The sequence below is a fragment of the Rhynchophorus ferrugineus genome, unplaced genomic scaffold (assembly GCF_030347505.1).
Source record: "Rhynchophorus ferrugineus isolate W39M unplaced genomic scaffold, kcgeb_rfMv2 rfM4, whole genome shotgun sequence".
NCBI lineage: Eukaryota > Metazoa > Arthropoda > Insecta > Coleoptera > Curculionidae > Rhynchophorus > Rhynchophorus ferrugineus.
In genome coordinates, this window is record NW_027472583.1 from 10520342 (window position 1) to 10537760 (window position 17419).

Consider the following 17419-nt stretch of genomic DNA (forward strand, 5'->3'; position numbering starts at 1 on the left):
TTGCAGGTTGGAGTTTCATTGCTTTGCATATTTAATGGCAATTTTAGTGCTGAATGGGCTGTTCGACCACCTTCAAGCAAAGTTGCTGCGATTCCCGACGAAGCGAGTGCAAGTGCAATTTTATTTTGTGAGCGAATTGTTGCTAATATTAATGAAATAAAAAAAGTTTTTCCTGTACCACCAGGTGCATCTAAGAAATAAATCCCTCCAGTTTCATCACTTGTTACTTTCATAAGAGTTTCAAATACATACTTCTGTTGTTCATTTAACAGTGGAAGATTTGTTTGAATTTATTCTTTCAAAGCGTTGAGATCATACAGTCTTTCTCGATGCAACTCTTGGTTAAAAGCGTCATGCATTGGACGATTGGGCGCGGTCAGGCCTAATTGAATTAATAGTTTGTTTGACATTATCAAGCACATGTCCTCAATTGAAATCAATGCTTCATTGTAAATTTCTTCACTGATTTGTATATTTGGATTTCCCATTCTATTCCGTATTTGATACAAAATATCATCACACATATAATATTTGTACTTCATCCACAAATCAATTGGGTTTGATGGGAAGCATGTAGATATGATTATAGAAAACAATGTTCGTATTTGATGAGTGTGTGATGATATTACAGCATCATTGAGAGTTTGATCCCAATGAGCGTCATTTTCAAGCAATTGCAAACGTTGACAGGCTTCTCTGTAGGATCCACACAATTCACCATCAACAGTTCGTAACTGTTGGAATGATGTTGGGCCACGTACATTGACTAATAGCAGTCGTAAATAAAAACATTCATCATTGCTTGGATGTACTGAATAAATCCGGCCAATCGCATCGGTGGAATATACATCTGTATATCCTGGAACTGGTTTTCCTTGTTTCCGTCGTATAAATCTCCTTGAGGATTGATTCCAGGTATAATATTTTGGCATTTCAGAATATAGCAATGTTTGTGCGAAATCATCGTTTTGGCATGTCTCAAAAAAACTGGTTAATGTAGTAGATGGTGGCTGAGCAGCTCTTTGTACTGCGTTCTGTGCTGTAAAATACACTCTTTGTCCATTTTCTAAATGCACAGCTAAGTGAACAACAGAAGGGTGTCTCTCATGAATAGGGAAAGAAAATATTCGCCAAACTGCTTCATTACTACTGACATAGCGGCCCATTTGGTATTGGGTAACTTCATCATTAGAATTCTCTGCACCAATTCCAATCACAGCCATATCACTCCCTTTGGTTACATATTTGCAAATGTATTTAATCGATTTCACTGAATGGCAAGATTCAACGTTGATGTGTGCTTTGAATGTCTTTGATAAAATGGGTGAATATGGAACAATCCAACGATTATCTATTTCAATATCTTGTTAATTTAATTTGACAATTGTTGATTTTCCATTGTCTGCTGTCGATCTGCGACGATACAATGGATAACCGTCATTACCAGTAATTGTTTCCGATATTAATGTCCGTGGATATCGTTTTGAACATTTACCATCCATCATACACGGTGAATTTTGATTAAGAGTTCCACAGGGACCATGTATCATGTTTTTGATAACTACCTCATGCAATCCAGGATCTACTTGTACATTAGGGATTTCAGCTGATATCACTGCATCAACTTCATTTGGCCTTATCTTTTCAACCAACCAAACCAAAATGTGTGCATGTGGCAATCCTCGTTTCTGCCACTCCACAGAATACATCCAGCAGCGTGTCTCACCAAACACATTATGTTTTACGATGAAATTCATTAAAGATTTCAACTTTTGTCTAAAGACTCTGGCTGTAATATCATGACGATCAATGGATGATTTCCCAGGTAATAACTCCTGCTTAATTTGTATCCATTGCGGATTGCATGTAAATGTGATGAACAAATCTGCTGTACCATAATGACGAACATACGACATGGCATCTTGAGCATATTCGTGCATATGCCGAGGGCTTCCGATGTATGTTGCTGGAAGAATAGTCATCCGACCGACATTCTGTGCATTTCCATCAGTATTAATCGCATCTCGAAGGTGAATATACTCTTCAGATCGGAGTTTGGTTTGATTCAACCTGATGAATGTTAATCTCTCCGTTTCAATTTTAACATACATGTCATCAACATATTTGTGATATAATCGCCGACATTTCAATATGTGATTATCTGCATTTTCCCGAATCATTAGGCGGTATGAATAATAGTTCATTGAACTGACTTTTTTGTTGGTTTCAGAACCTGTAAACAGATTTTGTTTTAATAACATTCAAATATAAAATTAAAATACATAATATAGTGACTGAGATATTATCGCCAAAGCTAAACTAATATTTTAGTTACCTGTAATGGGATTTATCATTTTTATTGATAAATCGTAGCCATCTTCACCTTGCCAAAATATAATGGGATATTGCAGTGCATCATATGAGCGGTGTGTTTCCTTTATAGGTTGTAATTGAAAATTCCGACGATGTAAAAAATATCACGGGATTCCAAGTTTTCTCCAACTACAACGATAGCAACTTCATCAATAGTTGGTGCATTAAAACGTCTTGTATGTTGACCTGCAGGTGTTTTATCAGCTCTGATTACAATTTTGTGATTATCGGATGGCATCAGATCCAGGGCAGTTTTAAACAATATAATCAATTGATTGTGTTGATGAAATAAAGTTTGTAATTGTTCTACAATAGACCTTTTTACTAAATTGTTATGTGCACAACGCAGATCAATTTCTTGTGGTGAATTGCCCATAAAATAAATTTGCAGGAATTTGTTGTCGCTATCTGACACTGGTAACAGTGAACCTGCTCTGTGATATATTTGCCCTTGTATCTGTAAATAAAAAAAAATATTATGGTGTGGTATAAATTAATGGATTGTCAATGATCAAACTTAAATAATATTTGATCTTAAAAAGTATATATTTAGTTTTAACTAATATCTATCAAATATAAAATATAATAAAAGTGTCACTGAAACTGAATCACCATATAATATGATGACTAAGTGATATATTTCGTAATGATTAAGAAATTGAAGATTAGTAACACATCTTAACTTTGGTGACAGAAAATTTTGTTCGCTAAAATAATTATGAGTAACTGCTATAATACATACCTTGAAAGTTGGCATAAAATTTTCCCGAACTGCATTTGTTGCCCCAAATGAAGTCATTTGAAAGCAATTGTTATATGGTTGAATATGTGTCAAAAAGTGTATAGAATCTGTTCCTATTCCTGAAACCAATGAGTACAATGGTTCTGGTGGTGGATCCAATTGTATCAATTTCACTTTACCATTTGCGCAACACAATCCATTGGCTTCGTTTTTGTATTTTAATGCCTTACAGTGTGAGCAAACCAAGTTCATAGAACCAATAACAACACATTGGTAGTTACTGTAGTCAATTGACACATCGTAACTGAAAGCAGCTGGATTCAAACTTGCGCGATTATTAGTTGAATGTCGCGCTCGCGTTTCACGCGTTTGTGATATCCGAATTCTTTCACGTTCATTTCCGTCGTCACGTTCTTGTGCAGTACGATTAGATCGGTAATTAGCTTGGTTTATAGCATTTCTGGTTCTTCTACCTAAATTGCTTCGTCTTATAGGAGGCATATCAAATATAAATTATTTTTTCACTAATCACGAACTAAACAAACACTAACTAACTAAACACTCTGCACAAAACACGATATACGAATTTGTTTCGTGTATCACTTGACAATTCATCTGTCATCTGTCAAAAGTCATCTGTAACAGACAACTTTTTTTTTTAAATTTGATATGACTTGAACTCAAATCCTTTTAAGCCGTACGAATTGTTTTATTTATTTAAAATTTGAATTAAATTTTAAACAAATAAAAAATTTTAAATAAATAAAACAATTCGTACGGATTAAAAGGATTTGAGTTCAAGTCATATCAAATTTAAAAAAAAAAAGTTGTCTGTTACAGATGACTTTTGACAGATGACAGATGAATTGTCAACTGATACACGAAACAAATTCAAACAAAAAGGGCTATTTTTAGGGTTTTTCCAGCAATAATTCTAATTTTTCTCGCCGTAAAAACCATCCCTGAACTTCAACGAACATTTTAAAAAAAGATTTGGCCAAATTGGTCCAGGCGTTGTTGAGTTATGCGCTTAGGAACATATTTTGCGATTCATTTTTATATATAAGATTCCACCAAAGACATCAAAAGTTAGAGGTAGTCGCTAACTAATAAAACATAAGCCCGTGTTCACGAGAATCTGTAGAAGGACAGTATGGTATTATTTCTATGCCACTTACATAACCTGACACCTGATAAAAATAAACAAAACAATTAATTAACGTATATACTACATATATTTTATATTCTACTATATACACACAATTTAGACAAATACCAACTTAAACCTATTTATCTATTTACAGTATTATTTTAACTACTACTAACTGATCACTTTCAAGCCCATGCCGAACCCAAACAGTTATATCAATTTAGATTTGTTTTGTTGGTAACTTAATTTTTTATATGTCAACGATCAAAATTCGCTCAAGCACTTAATGATTAATAATAATGTGTCGTGCTAGATAATAATATTTTTCAATAATTGTAGATTAGTCTTTGTATAACCATTGAAATATTTTAGAATGTTTCTTATAAAAAAAAGATAATGTAGCACCACTTGATGTGATTTAAAATTGAACGAGTTTCACCCAAAATACAATCTGCAAGAGGAAAATAATTGGATTGTTATTTTTAGATCAGCTCTATTTTATCCACACCGTTATCCTTCAAGAGCGCGTTTTTATTTCTTATAAAGAAGTCTACCATTAAATAGTCATCAGACCGGCCTAATATGGCATTAATTCCAAATATAGATGTCGCATGCGAGGCCTGTATTGACATTTACGCTCGATTTAATATTCATTCAATAATTCGAGTCGGGACGACATATTTTTCCACTAAACTTTTTTGGATTAAACACGTCATTTATATGCATTGCTCTAAAAATTGAATTAGGGCTCATTCAGCGGGATCGGGGGCGGCTGGGGGTTTATGACTTGACGCGATCTAATTTTAAAATTTGCATCAATCTTTGAACGATTATTAGACTAGTGAAATATTGTGGGGTGTATTACGTACTACTCAAAATGTTTTCTAACGAGGTCGATTGAGATTGTTTAATAAATGAGATCCAAAATAATCAGAAGCATCATAAAAATTTAAAAGAAGATTGTCTCTAATTTTTGATATAACAATTATTTTACTGAAACAATTTAAACACTACAAAAGAGTAATAATAAGAGGATTAGAGTAGAGGATGCCTTAAACTGTTATGTTATATTTACAGGCGTATCAAAATATGCCATCTATTCACTATTCACGTACATTCGTTTGCGTCCCACGACTGATTCGTTTTCGCAGCTCCTAATACATTATACCTCATTTTATGACTATGAATATTCCATTTCAGTATCGTTGTGGATGGCTTTTCTGGCCTAAATAATGAGTTTCTGTACATGTGGTTCTCATATTAGATTCACTTCGTATCGCCAGTCACAATAAGATACAGAAAACTGTTTTGGTTTGGAGTTGGGTCTTTGAACATTATTGTCTTGAAACATTTTATATTGGACCAGCATCACCATAAGTTTTAAATTCCTAAAATAAAACAACAAAAGCAAAAAATGCAGAAAATGTAATTTTGTGCGTTTCATGATGGTATCACCAGATAATTAACATTGTAATTGATTGGTCCATTATTATAATTTACTATAATTAAAGAAATTGCATCAGCTTTTAAAATACAATGTTGTACGGTGAGATTATTTTAAACTAAGTAATTCACCGAGTCCTTGTTCTCCTTTTTGTTCATGTTAGTTATCTTCAAAAGTTCCGAAATCACCAGGTGATAACTGACATAACTCATCTGAAATATTATACGTCCTGAATTATTTAGTAAGATGAAGGTTTTTCATTTTGAATCTTCATCTGTTGCTTACTATCATGCTAGAGAGTATAGAATAATATATAATTATAATGCACAAAATGTGTAAAGGAAATTTTAAGAAAAGAATCTCAAGCATCAAATAACTGTAAAAACCCTAAATATTCCTCGATTACCATATCGGTCTTCCTAAAATTCATAATCTTTTATGCATAGAAGATTCGATACTACTTTTTCCCCTAGTTGTCAGCAATATTAGAGGTTCAACATACCATCATTCTAAATTGTGAAGACTTGGAGAGGTTAAAGAACTAACAGGTACAAAAAAAACCTCTGTTGATAGTAAAAGCAAGATCAATACGCAGTCAAATTGTATGAACAAGCGCCTGGAGCCAATATGAATTCTTCACTATATCCTGTTATAGCATTGTAATAGAACACTTTGAAAACAAGGCATTAGCCAGCAGCTTACTAAAACCGTCTATCTGGTTTAGTTATCAAACTCATCTCACTTGATTCTTAATATTCAATTTACAATGGGCCTCGACCGAAAAGAGGATGCCAAAATTATTGAAAACTCATACATATGATTTAGTTCTGATATATTACAGAAGGGGAAACAGAAAAACACCAAAGAAGTTTCTCTAATAGTTCCTACGGTTTCTTCAGTGAACTACAGGCCATATTGGCATGGTATTAAAGAAACAACATTAATGTTACCTTTAAACTAAACAGGAAACCCCAAGTAAAAGAGATCCGTGAAAGTTAACAATATATATCGTTCCTTATGGTTCTAGAAATGTTGATGTTAGAGATGCCTTTGCCTGTCAATTATTGAAAGAATCGATGACATTTTTAACAATATCGAAGTAAACCAATATATTTAATTTTAGGATATCGCTACAAAATATCGACCATAAAACAGACATTCTTCTGGAAAACTTGTATTGATTTATATTAGTTTTCGCTGAACATCTCCATAATTTAATTCCTTATGTCTATATAGGTTTCATTACCTGCTTGTATAATAGCACTTTATTATGTACTGATAATTGTGATTCATTTTTTTCCTTTCCATTTTTACATGTTGCTTCCAGCGATGTTTTCCATCAAGATTCATGCCATCATTGGTACTTGTGCGGCCTGATTTAGCTTCTTTAATTACAAAGTAGGCTTCTTCATGTTTGATATTGAACATTCTACGATGTAAGATTTCAATATTTCATTGTGTTGTTTTGGTAACATAATCGAAGGCTTGTGCTACATTTAATAATATAACTGGGCATGCATTTTTGCCTTCAAAGGCTTTTTCGACTACATCTCTTATTATTTTTTCTCTCTATAATCGAACCATTCACATAACACTCGAAAAAAGATGAGAAGTTTTACATCCATGAATCACTGTTCTATATATGAAAAAACACAAATTTTGGCCATTTTTGCAACAAATAATTACAGGCAATGAGGTGTAGATCTCGTACGATGATAATATGCAAAATGAAATGAATTGTTCATCATGGGCTGGTCAAACATGTTTTGCGTTACGAAAACGGTAGATCCATACACATCTACAACAAGTTAGCAAAAATTGAGACAAATTCGCGAAGTTTTGATGATTAAAAGAGATACTTAGTTGGTTCAGTTTTTCTTTTAGAAATCTCATCTCATCTCTCTCTCTCAGGTTCTATACTGAGGTAATTATGGCTTTACCAAAATAGTGACAAGAGTTTATTGATTATAAGTTTAAAACATATTTGAATACATAATTTGAAAGTGATATTTGTTAAAAATTGTTTCTAAAATTGAGAAAAATAGAAATTACTCTTTAGCCAAGCCATAATATAAAAAAAAACATTACGACAGTTATTGAAATGAATTATCGAACGGTAACAGTTTGTCATTTCAGTTAAGACCAAAACGTAAAATGTGCCATCAGATGTAATAAACATATCAACGTTCGAAAATAAATACGAGACGAGGTCCTGCTGGTCTGTCGCAGCAGGAGCGTACGCGGGGGGAGGCCGGACAGCCATCGAAAAACCGAAAAACTGGACAGCTGTTTCGGAATGACGTAGCATGCGGGCCAGATGTCGCTTTTTTAGTGGTACACAGAACTGTTTCTTTGGGGGTTGTTCCCATTCTTTTTTTGAAGAGGGTGCCCGATACCACCCACCCTTAATCAATTACCGGCGTATAAATTGTCGTGGATGACAAGTTGGATTTTTGGTCTCGGTGTTTATATGGTAGTTGTTGTCCTACATTCGTGACAGTTATCTTGTTGGTGTTAATACACGAGAGGGAATCTTGATAACGTTACAAGGGGGATATTTGAGAGTAAATTTATGTCTTCAAATGTTCGGATATTTTGTACATAATGTTGGCTTTTGGATAATGCAGTCGGAAGAATACCTATAAGTCTCCTTTTTACCAACTTAGAAATATCTGGAATGAACCTACTATTTAACATGGGCTCCAAACCACGGTTTTCGGCATTAAGCCTACCGACCGACGAATGACCAACTTAGAAATAATCCCAGAAGATATCCGGTCTTACCCAGACTGGTTACTGGCGTGACTGGGTTCATTTCCTTGTCGGATATTGCACTCTAAACAAACTGTTCTTATTGCCTTTTAGACAATTACAATTAAAAACGATCACCACCATAAATATACTGCGACTATCGCAACAGTAGGAGGACCACCCTGTCGCCTTGACAACTGCGGCGATCAAGCCGGCAGGAAATATTTAGAGAAAACAATTTCAGGTAAATAGTTGTCAGGTTGGCTTGAGCAGTCCACCCTCTAAACATAATACTGCAGCACACTGGCAATTGCTTCTAGCTCAATTTCATAAATAGCCTGATAAATGTTTTCTCGTAAGTGCATCAACAATAAGAGTAATTTAGGGTTCTACTAGGCATATGTAAGTTTAACAGGTTTAACCTTTAATTTTAGCAACAGTCGTTTCTCGGACTAAATCCATTTTTTAAAAACTGCTGTCATGGAATTGAATAAAAGACCGTGGTAAATCGCTAAAAATATTACATAGTTTTAAACAAATCAATTTTTAAGTTTCTTTTATTGTATGGAAGTTGACAAAGTTAAGTGGTTTTAAGTTTGGTTTACACGGTGACCAAAGTCCCTCTCCTTGAAACCGATTTGTTTCAGGACATTTTTCTCACTATAGCTATGGGTTGATTCGATAGTGACCCCATCTTCATGAAATTATATTATTGAATATGTTGTTGCATATTTTTTTACAGTTTGAGTTGAATTAAGAAGCCTAATAATTGCTCTATGGCTTCGAGACCATACAATGTTTTTTTTGGCGATTTAGCTTAGCAATATTGCAAAATTTAGCTCTTTACTACAATAGCCAGTTTTTAGAAAACGTATTTTAGCTGAAAGACGGATTACAGGGTACAGTATTGCTATTATTAGTACGAGAGTCACTATTTGTATTTCGGAAATAAGAAAAAACAAATAGTTAAGATGCGAATATAATTTTATTGTTTTTCAAAGTAGTCGCCACGATGATCGATACACTTTTTGCATACGCTTAAACAAATTTTTAAAGCATTTCCATTCAGAATGAGGTATCTTCAAAATATGATTTTTGAACGCTTCACAAGCTTCTTCGGACGATGAAAATCGTTGATCACGCAGTTTATTCTTTACGGATGGGAACAAAAAGAAGTCATTGGATGCCAAATCAGGACTGTACGGCGGATGACGCATCAATTCGATGTCTTAAGTGCTCAAATAGTCTCTTGTTTGAGCCGATGTGTGAGAACTCGCATTGTCATAATGAAGAACAATCCGGCGTCTCTTGTTTGTTTTCCTTATTTCACCGAAGACTTCTGGTAAACAAATGGTTGTGTACAATCAGAATTTACTGTTCTACGATGTTATAGAGGCACTGTTGCAATATGACCAGTTTTCCCGAAGAAACGTATTCGTATAAGAAAAGTATTAAGTATTTCTTTGCACCAATCGACACGAGCCTTTTTTTGAGCGATTGTCAAATTGTGTGGAATCCAACGCGAACATAACTTTCGCACAGCTAAGTGTTCATGTAAAATCGCATATATGCTGGTGGAACTGATGCTTAGGGATACCTCAATCTCACAATAGGTGATATGACGATGTTGCTTAATCATTTCGCACACAACATCGATGTTTTCTGGCACAACAGCCGATTTTGGACGACCTTCACCAAAGTCATCGGACAGCGAACTACGACCACGATTGAATTCACAAAACCAGCAATACACGGTGGTTTTTGATGGAGCTTCATCGCCAAAAGTCAAATTAAGTTGATTTTTTTTATTATTTAACTAATATATTGTTACTAGTCGTTTCCGTCTAACCTACAATTTCTCTTTATGCTAACTTAAATCTAGGTATATAACTAGGAGGACCCATCGGCCCTAACTCAGTCTCTGGTGAAATAATGTTTATACATGTCACTGCTGAATTTTTTAATATATGCACCTCACTACACAACACTACACAAGATCAGATGGTTTGATTCTTTTGAGTCTGTGTCCTGTTCTGGTGGTATCCAAAAGTTGCAATATTTCAATATTAGTATGAGAATGAAGTCTTTCCTCATATCCCTTACAATTCTCTTGATTTCTTGACTGACTGTGGGTATCTGAAGGTCTCGATGTAGGTAATCAGTCCTATAGTATTTGGGTGCACCCACAATACCTCTCAAGACTTTGTTCTGAAGAATTAAGTTGATTGATGCATTCTTGTTGTGATAATGCATGTCGAAAATCGTAAAAAATCATCGCATGAAAATGTTCACGATTCAACTAAATATAAAATAAACAAACAGAGTCTATGCGACAAAATGTTCTGTGTACGTATGTCGTAACAGAATTTGTGAGGAATCAGCAAGAGTTTCTCTTCAATTTGAGGAATTCCACTTGGATTGTTGGTGAATTTGATAAATTGCCATTACCCTGTTTACCAGGGCCTTCGACAAATTGTAGTTTCATCTCAAGGATTCCAATAAAACTATACGGGTACCTTAGAATGTCATTACCGACTCATTCAAACTGAGAAACCATATATATATATATCCATAATTTTCGCCATATGACGTTTAGAATTTATTTATTCGTACTGCTACTTGAAATAAAACAGAACGGAAGTAAAGTTGTACCTCTATTATGTTACATATTAAATTTGGGATACTCGAAAGGACACTTTTTATAATGGAAACCGTTTTTCCACGACGAAAAAAAGCGAAATATATAAACCGCGGTCCCACCGGGACGAAATCCCATCGATTCGAACGACTCTCTATCTTTCTCGCTTTTACTTCTATCACCTCTCGTATAAAATTTCAATTCACATCCAATTTTGCGACTTTCGCCGCACAATAGACGGCCCTAATAGAGACCTTCGAGTAGATTCGATTTTTATAGACCGTTAGTCAGAATGTAGCCCGGAAAAATCTCTTTATCGGTAATACCGTCGATATAGAGGGTTTTCTCACTGACAGTTACTCGGGCTTTTCTTTTCTTATTTTCGTTCTCTCATTGTTTAAGGTATTATGTTATAAACGTATTATTTCGCTGCCTTATATACGTTGGATATGGAAAAAACTGTAACGTTTTCTTAGTAAAATTCAACTAATTTTCCTATGATGTGAAAATGGATTATTTTAACTTAGTATATTAATATTCCGTCACTCCAAGTATTTTCTATCTATTTTTACATACTAGTCGAAACAGTCGATATGTAAAATGAAAGCGATTGAAAATGATATGCGATAAGAAATGTAAGCATAGAAAAAATAGAAATTTCACGGTATAGGCGACCTTGGGGAAATGTTTTGTTTAGTTCAATCAAATAACTACATTTGTTTAACAAATCTTAACCAAGATTGCTTAAAGATTTTTGTTGGATCTATTAGAGGTCATGGAGGTAGAAACAGCATCCTTCCCCTAGTACGTTCGAGAAATTTTTAAAAGGGCTCATCACTTAAATTTTTTCACATCATTCTCCCGGAGAAAATTGTGAAGAAGATGAACATGTTAGATAACTTATATTCTTTTCTAACGGGAGATCTAGTACCACTTGAGGTTGTTAAATCACCAGTTGAGTCTATATTTTCAGTTCCAGAGAATTTTGCTCTGAGGAAAACAATAGTCTAATATTGTATTTTAGCCTTATTTCAGGCTATTTAACAAATCTTCTGAAAAAGAGACAACATGCAATATTTGTCTATATTCTATATTAAGTAGTTCCACAGATTAAATACTCTAAAATCTAAATATTTTTAAAGAACACATACATTTTTAGTGTTTCGACTGTCCAATCCAAATTTTAAGTTATTATGAGGTGTGATTGTATTTTTGGTTTAATGAAGTTAATGCAATATCAACAGGGAAGGATTTAAAGTTTACCTTCAATATATCAAGATAAGTTAGAACTCTAATAGATCCCAAAAAATTGGTGGCACTAAACATATATGGGAAGGCGTTATAGAAGAATTATAGATATTTTAATATTGCCTAGAATAGAGTTGTTTTTTTTTTGCTTTTTGTTTATATATATTTATATTATTTACACTTATGTATATTTGTATGGGATTTTATTTTAATAAATTAATTTTAAAATTTAAATTTGATTTTCATTTAAATACTATTGGCCAATAAATGTGACGTCACAAAATAATCAGAGGAAATGGCAGACCAATCAAAGCAAAGTATTTTTCTACATCACTATTTTAAACTAAACGCCTTTTAAACTAACATTCGCCCTAAACCATCTTGGTTTACAGGGACGGGTTATTTACAGAAACCGGGAAGAAAAACTGGGAAAAGAACCTCATATAGCTTCTTCAGAGGAGAATAATAGAAGGAGTTATTGAGTTTGTAATAAGTATGTTGTGCAATATTAAAATTTGACAAAGTAAAATGTTGAGTTCTAAAATGATACAGGCATTGGACATAAACGTAAACCTCAACAAATACATGATAAATTACTAATTATAATGTATATTTCCGTTCATGTATATATTCTCTCCATGCTGTTCATAATAAAACCAAGTGTGGTCTTTTTCCATGACATTACGTATTGTTTTTGCGATGTTTTGCACCTGGTAAAAGAGGACAAAGCGACCGCAACAGAGACAAAGGACGACGAGGTCTAACGAAGTGGTCTCCGGCTGGAAAATTTGTCTTGGCCGCTTCCCCAGCGTGAAAAGTAGACAATATTACGTCCTAAATTGAAATTGGAATTCCGTTCAAATTGAGGAAGGTTTCGGCGTGGAAGGGCCTCCTTTCTTTATAGGCTTCCACCTAGTTTTTTTTCATCATCCATACCATAGCTTCTGGATATTGTCTTAGATAAATGATTATTTTGAAATGTACACAATTATGACAAAAATAAACATGTTTCTGACTTTCAAATTAAAAAAAAAATACAAATATAGAAATAACTGAATATTCATGATTTAAATTCCAGAACAAAAATGTATTCCACTGGAAATTCAATCTGTCGGTCTGTCGGAAATCTATCTGTAGCTGCTATAAGTATACAAAGATTTTGAGTATTTTACAGTTTGAATCTTTACTCAAAAAAACTTTTATATTATTTATACAAAATGTTGACCATCATTAGCTGGGATTTTTGTTTATCTTTTGAATAGTATATAGGGTTCGCTTATTTATTTTTTATATTTTTTTTTACTATGAAATCAGGTGATTCTGGGTCAAGCCAGGCTGGAGTTACATAAAAATGTTGGGATATGATAAATCTTTTTAAATATTCCAAGGGATTTGCATGATTAAGACTTTCAGTTTTGCACTATTAGACAGCTTTGGTCCTCTACTAGGTTTCTTGTTTTTAGTGCCAAATTCTCCGCCATTACGTTCTTGAAACCATTCCTGATACCTACTACCATATAAGTCAATATTACTATGTTAACTGGTAAATGTACTTAAAGGTTAGGTTTTTGACATTACTATATATCTTTATTAAAAGGACGAATATAGCACCACATGTTGTTTAGTATCTTCAGTATCTTTGACAAATACATTTTTATTTTATTTTCTATATTACTTCGCCTGTTTTCACTTTATTTTTAACCCCGTTACGTAATCTTGATCTATTAGTCCAATAAGTCTTCATCCTAAATGGGACTAATGTTTACAGATCCATATTATTTTGAAGTAATAGCATAGTGTATCCATTTAAAGCTCATATTTAAAAGCATAATAAATAAAGCAAAAGTGATAACTCTTCATAACTCAAAATGTTAATAATTATAGCGATTTTATTTTGTTGTATACAATGGTCTTCAAATATTATACATCCGTTATAGACAATTCAGTATCTAGCTATCTAGGTAGCTAACTTTTGTACTAGGAAAAAGTACTGTTGGGTCCAAATAGTACCACAATAACGGTTTGTTATAACAACGAATCAAACATATACTACTGTATTATACAAACATATATTACATTTTACTACTGTACATCTAAATTGGCAAAAAGCATCCAAAAGTCAGGGAGCCAGCAACTTATCAAACAAGCTTTAAATATTAATCAATGTTTCGATAAAACATCATTTAGAAAACGTGTATTACCTTCTCGTCGTCTAAAATATAAAGCCTCTAAATTTAAAGAGGCCTTGACACGGTGGCCAAGCCAAAATCACAAAGTCGACCATGGCTCTCCCCCCTGCTGACAGCCGGAGATTGTCCATTGTTTGTTCTGCGATCAGAGACTGACTGGATTTAATAGCGCACACGTCCGACGTGTTTACCTTGGACATCTGGATCGCCAAGCTGGCTAAAGAGAAGCCAGTCAAATGTGGACGTTTTTCGAATTAACCGACTAACCGCAGGTGGGCTGCTCTTCGAACTTTTTCAACTAAAAGGAAATTATATATTGTTTTATTATTAACGATATTTTATAGCGATATATCATTATATCGGTTAAAAAAACATATCGATATTCTTCACTCCAACCCTAATCTTCCACGTAAAATTCATTTAATAACCAGGGGCGAGAAAATTTAAAACAAAAGTTCGATACTTTCTCGTTCGATCCTAAGTTCTCTAATATCGATACTTTCTTGAAAAAAAAATTTGAAAAATGTCGACCAAAAACATCTATTAATATACCGGTCCATCGTTATATCCATACAAGGAACTGTCATCATATTAGCGTAATACTGGCTGGTTTGAAAAAAGGCGAGGGGGACATGGTTGGAAATATATATGTGTGATTGTAGTTGTAATTTTAAGGCAAAAGTGTAAATTCGGATAAGAAAATACTTACACAGTTGCGAAAGTTGGGTATATATATACATCTGTATCACACTGTCACACACAAGATATATATGTCTAATTAAAGTTTTTTTGTACATACGTCATCAAGATGTTTAATTAATGTAAAGTTGCTTTATGTTTTCCTTTTTATTTTATTATAACTAAAAAGAGACACAATGCCGTCTAATTAGTTCGAACACGTAAACCAATAAGCCTGTCAAAGTCGTCCGGTTGTTATAGGTTAGAATTTTATTATATGTCAATATCAAACGCTCCAAAAGTCCAATAACGCTATGTAATAGTCGCTGTTGATGGTCCTTCCATTTTCAAGGTAGTCAAGGAAAATAATTCCATGCGCATCCCAAAATACAGACGCCATAACCTTGCCAGCCGACTGTTACGTTTTCCCACGCTTTGGAGCGGGTTCATCGTGTGCAGTCCATTCGGATGACTGTCGATTGGACTTCGGAGTAAAAATATGGAGCCATGTTTCATCCATTGTCACATATCGTCACATCACTTTGCACAGGGCTTTCTCATACCCAAATATTCGTGAATGATATGATGTACACGTTCAGTTGATATCTGTAGGGTGTCTACTATTTCATTCAATTTCAATTTACGGTTATTCAAAATCATGTCGAAGATTTTTTAAAATGTTTTCGTCGGTAACAACCTCTTTTGGGGGTCCACTGCGTTCACCGTCTTCGGTGTTCATTTCACCACGTTTAAACTTAACATACCAATCCTTAATGGTTGATTTTCCTGGGGCAGTGTCCAGAAACTCGGCATCAAGCCAATTTTTTACTTCAACTGTATATTTTCCCTTCAAAAATCAATATTTTATAAACACGCGAAATTAATGATCAAAACTAATGATCCGACAGCTGTCAAATTTATACACGCATCTTTTTAGGGTTAGGGTAACTAAAAAACATATGTATTTAATTCTAGTAGTGCCATCTATGTGTCAGGTTGGGGACTTTTCAATTGAAATGTTATATATGTCTCCTGTCGTGTATAGCTAAACTACCCAATTTTGATGAAATTTTCTGCACATGTTTATGTGGATTCGAGAATGGTTTAGATTCAAAATATATTCTTCATACACCTAATTGTACTAAAATACATTTTCAAATGAAAACATTTCGGGATACATGCAAGCACCTAATAGTAAATTTAAAAAAAAATGGATCTATGGTACATGCCAAACAATTATCCTGATAAAGATCTTGAAATTCCTGCCGACACAGACGAGGGTGAAAGCGAAAAGAGAGCTCTCCCAAATACGTCGAACATCCTCCCTATATAAATAATTCCATATTAAATAAACCGGATGGAATAAAGCCTTGGAGAAATCCAACGATACAACTGCAACGTCTCGTCCCTGTTCGATTCACCAGGAAAAAAAACCTGATCGCGTTGTGTGACATTTCAATGCGTTTCTGGTAGCGTGCATTCAACAAGTCCACCCTCCCGTCAAAGACCTTTTATCCTCTTCATTTTTGCGATACCGGGTTATTAGATTCGTAGTGATGGGGAAGCGTATGGGGGCAGGGAGGGGGCTGGCGACGGTCGGCCTTTGCTTTGTGATGTACAAGCGCTAAGCCTACTTTGTAGATTACGTTTTCCTAGTTCTATAAGATTTGGTTATACGGGGTGTTGCGTTGGACAATATAAGACAATATTTTTATTCTCGTTTTATTCTAATTAAAAAGAGACAGGACGGTCCTCTTACTGTTGCGATAGATGCGGGTTTGAATCCTGCTGGGGCATGTTCCTAAATTTATGTTTGTGATTGAATATTTGTGATTTCTAAGTTTGTCACTGGCCAGTCGATAGGCTTAATGCTGAGGACCATGGTGCCGAGCCCACGTTAAACTGTTGGCCTAGCCTAGATAAACCCTCGCTGATAAAATATGAGACTGAAAACTCGGTCGGTCGGAATGTGAGGCTGTCGATGCGATTGCTCGTCCGAACACTCACAACTATTTTGTGGAAGGAATTCGCATGGGGAACTGTTAACAATGGTTGAAGAAATACTTGTTTATTTAGATTTAAATTGATACATGTGGTCGATGGAAGAATGGACAGGATATTAGGTTAGGTAAAGGAAGTACGGTAGCGCTGTAGAAGTGGTAATGTTACAAGAGGGTAGAGAAAAGAAAAGAGAGCGACACGTCGT

At 34.3% G+C, this 17419-nt stretch overlaps 1 protein-coding gene across 1 annotated transcript; it reads right to left on the minus strand.

The window, feature by feature from the left end:
- Positions 1–391: 391 nt before the first annotated feature.
- On the minus strand, positions 392–2827 carry LOC143195001 (uncharacterized). Its single transcript, XM_076401833.1, has 2 exons — positions 2336–2827; positions 392–2233 (listed from the first exon to the last, which is right to left on the minus strand). Exons 1-2 carry the CDS (start codon positions 2352–2354, stop codon positions 1368–1370), a joined length of 885 nt encoding a protein of 294 aa, XP_076257948.1. The 5' UTR covers positions 2355–2827; the 3' UTR covers positions 392–1367.
- Positions 2828–17419: the final 14592 nt, after the last annotated feature.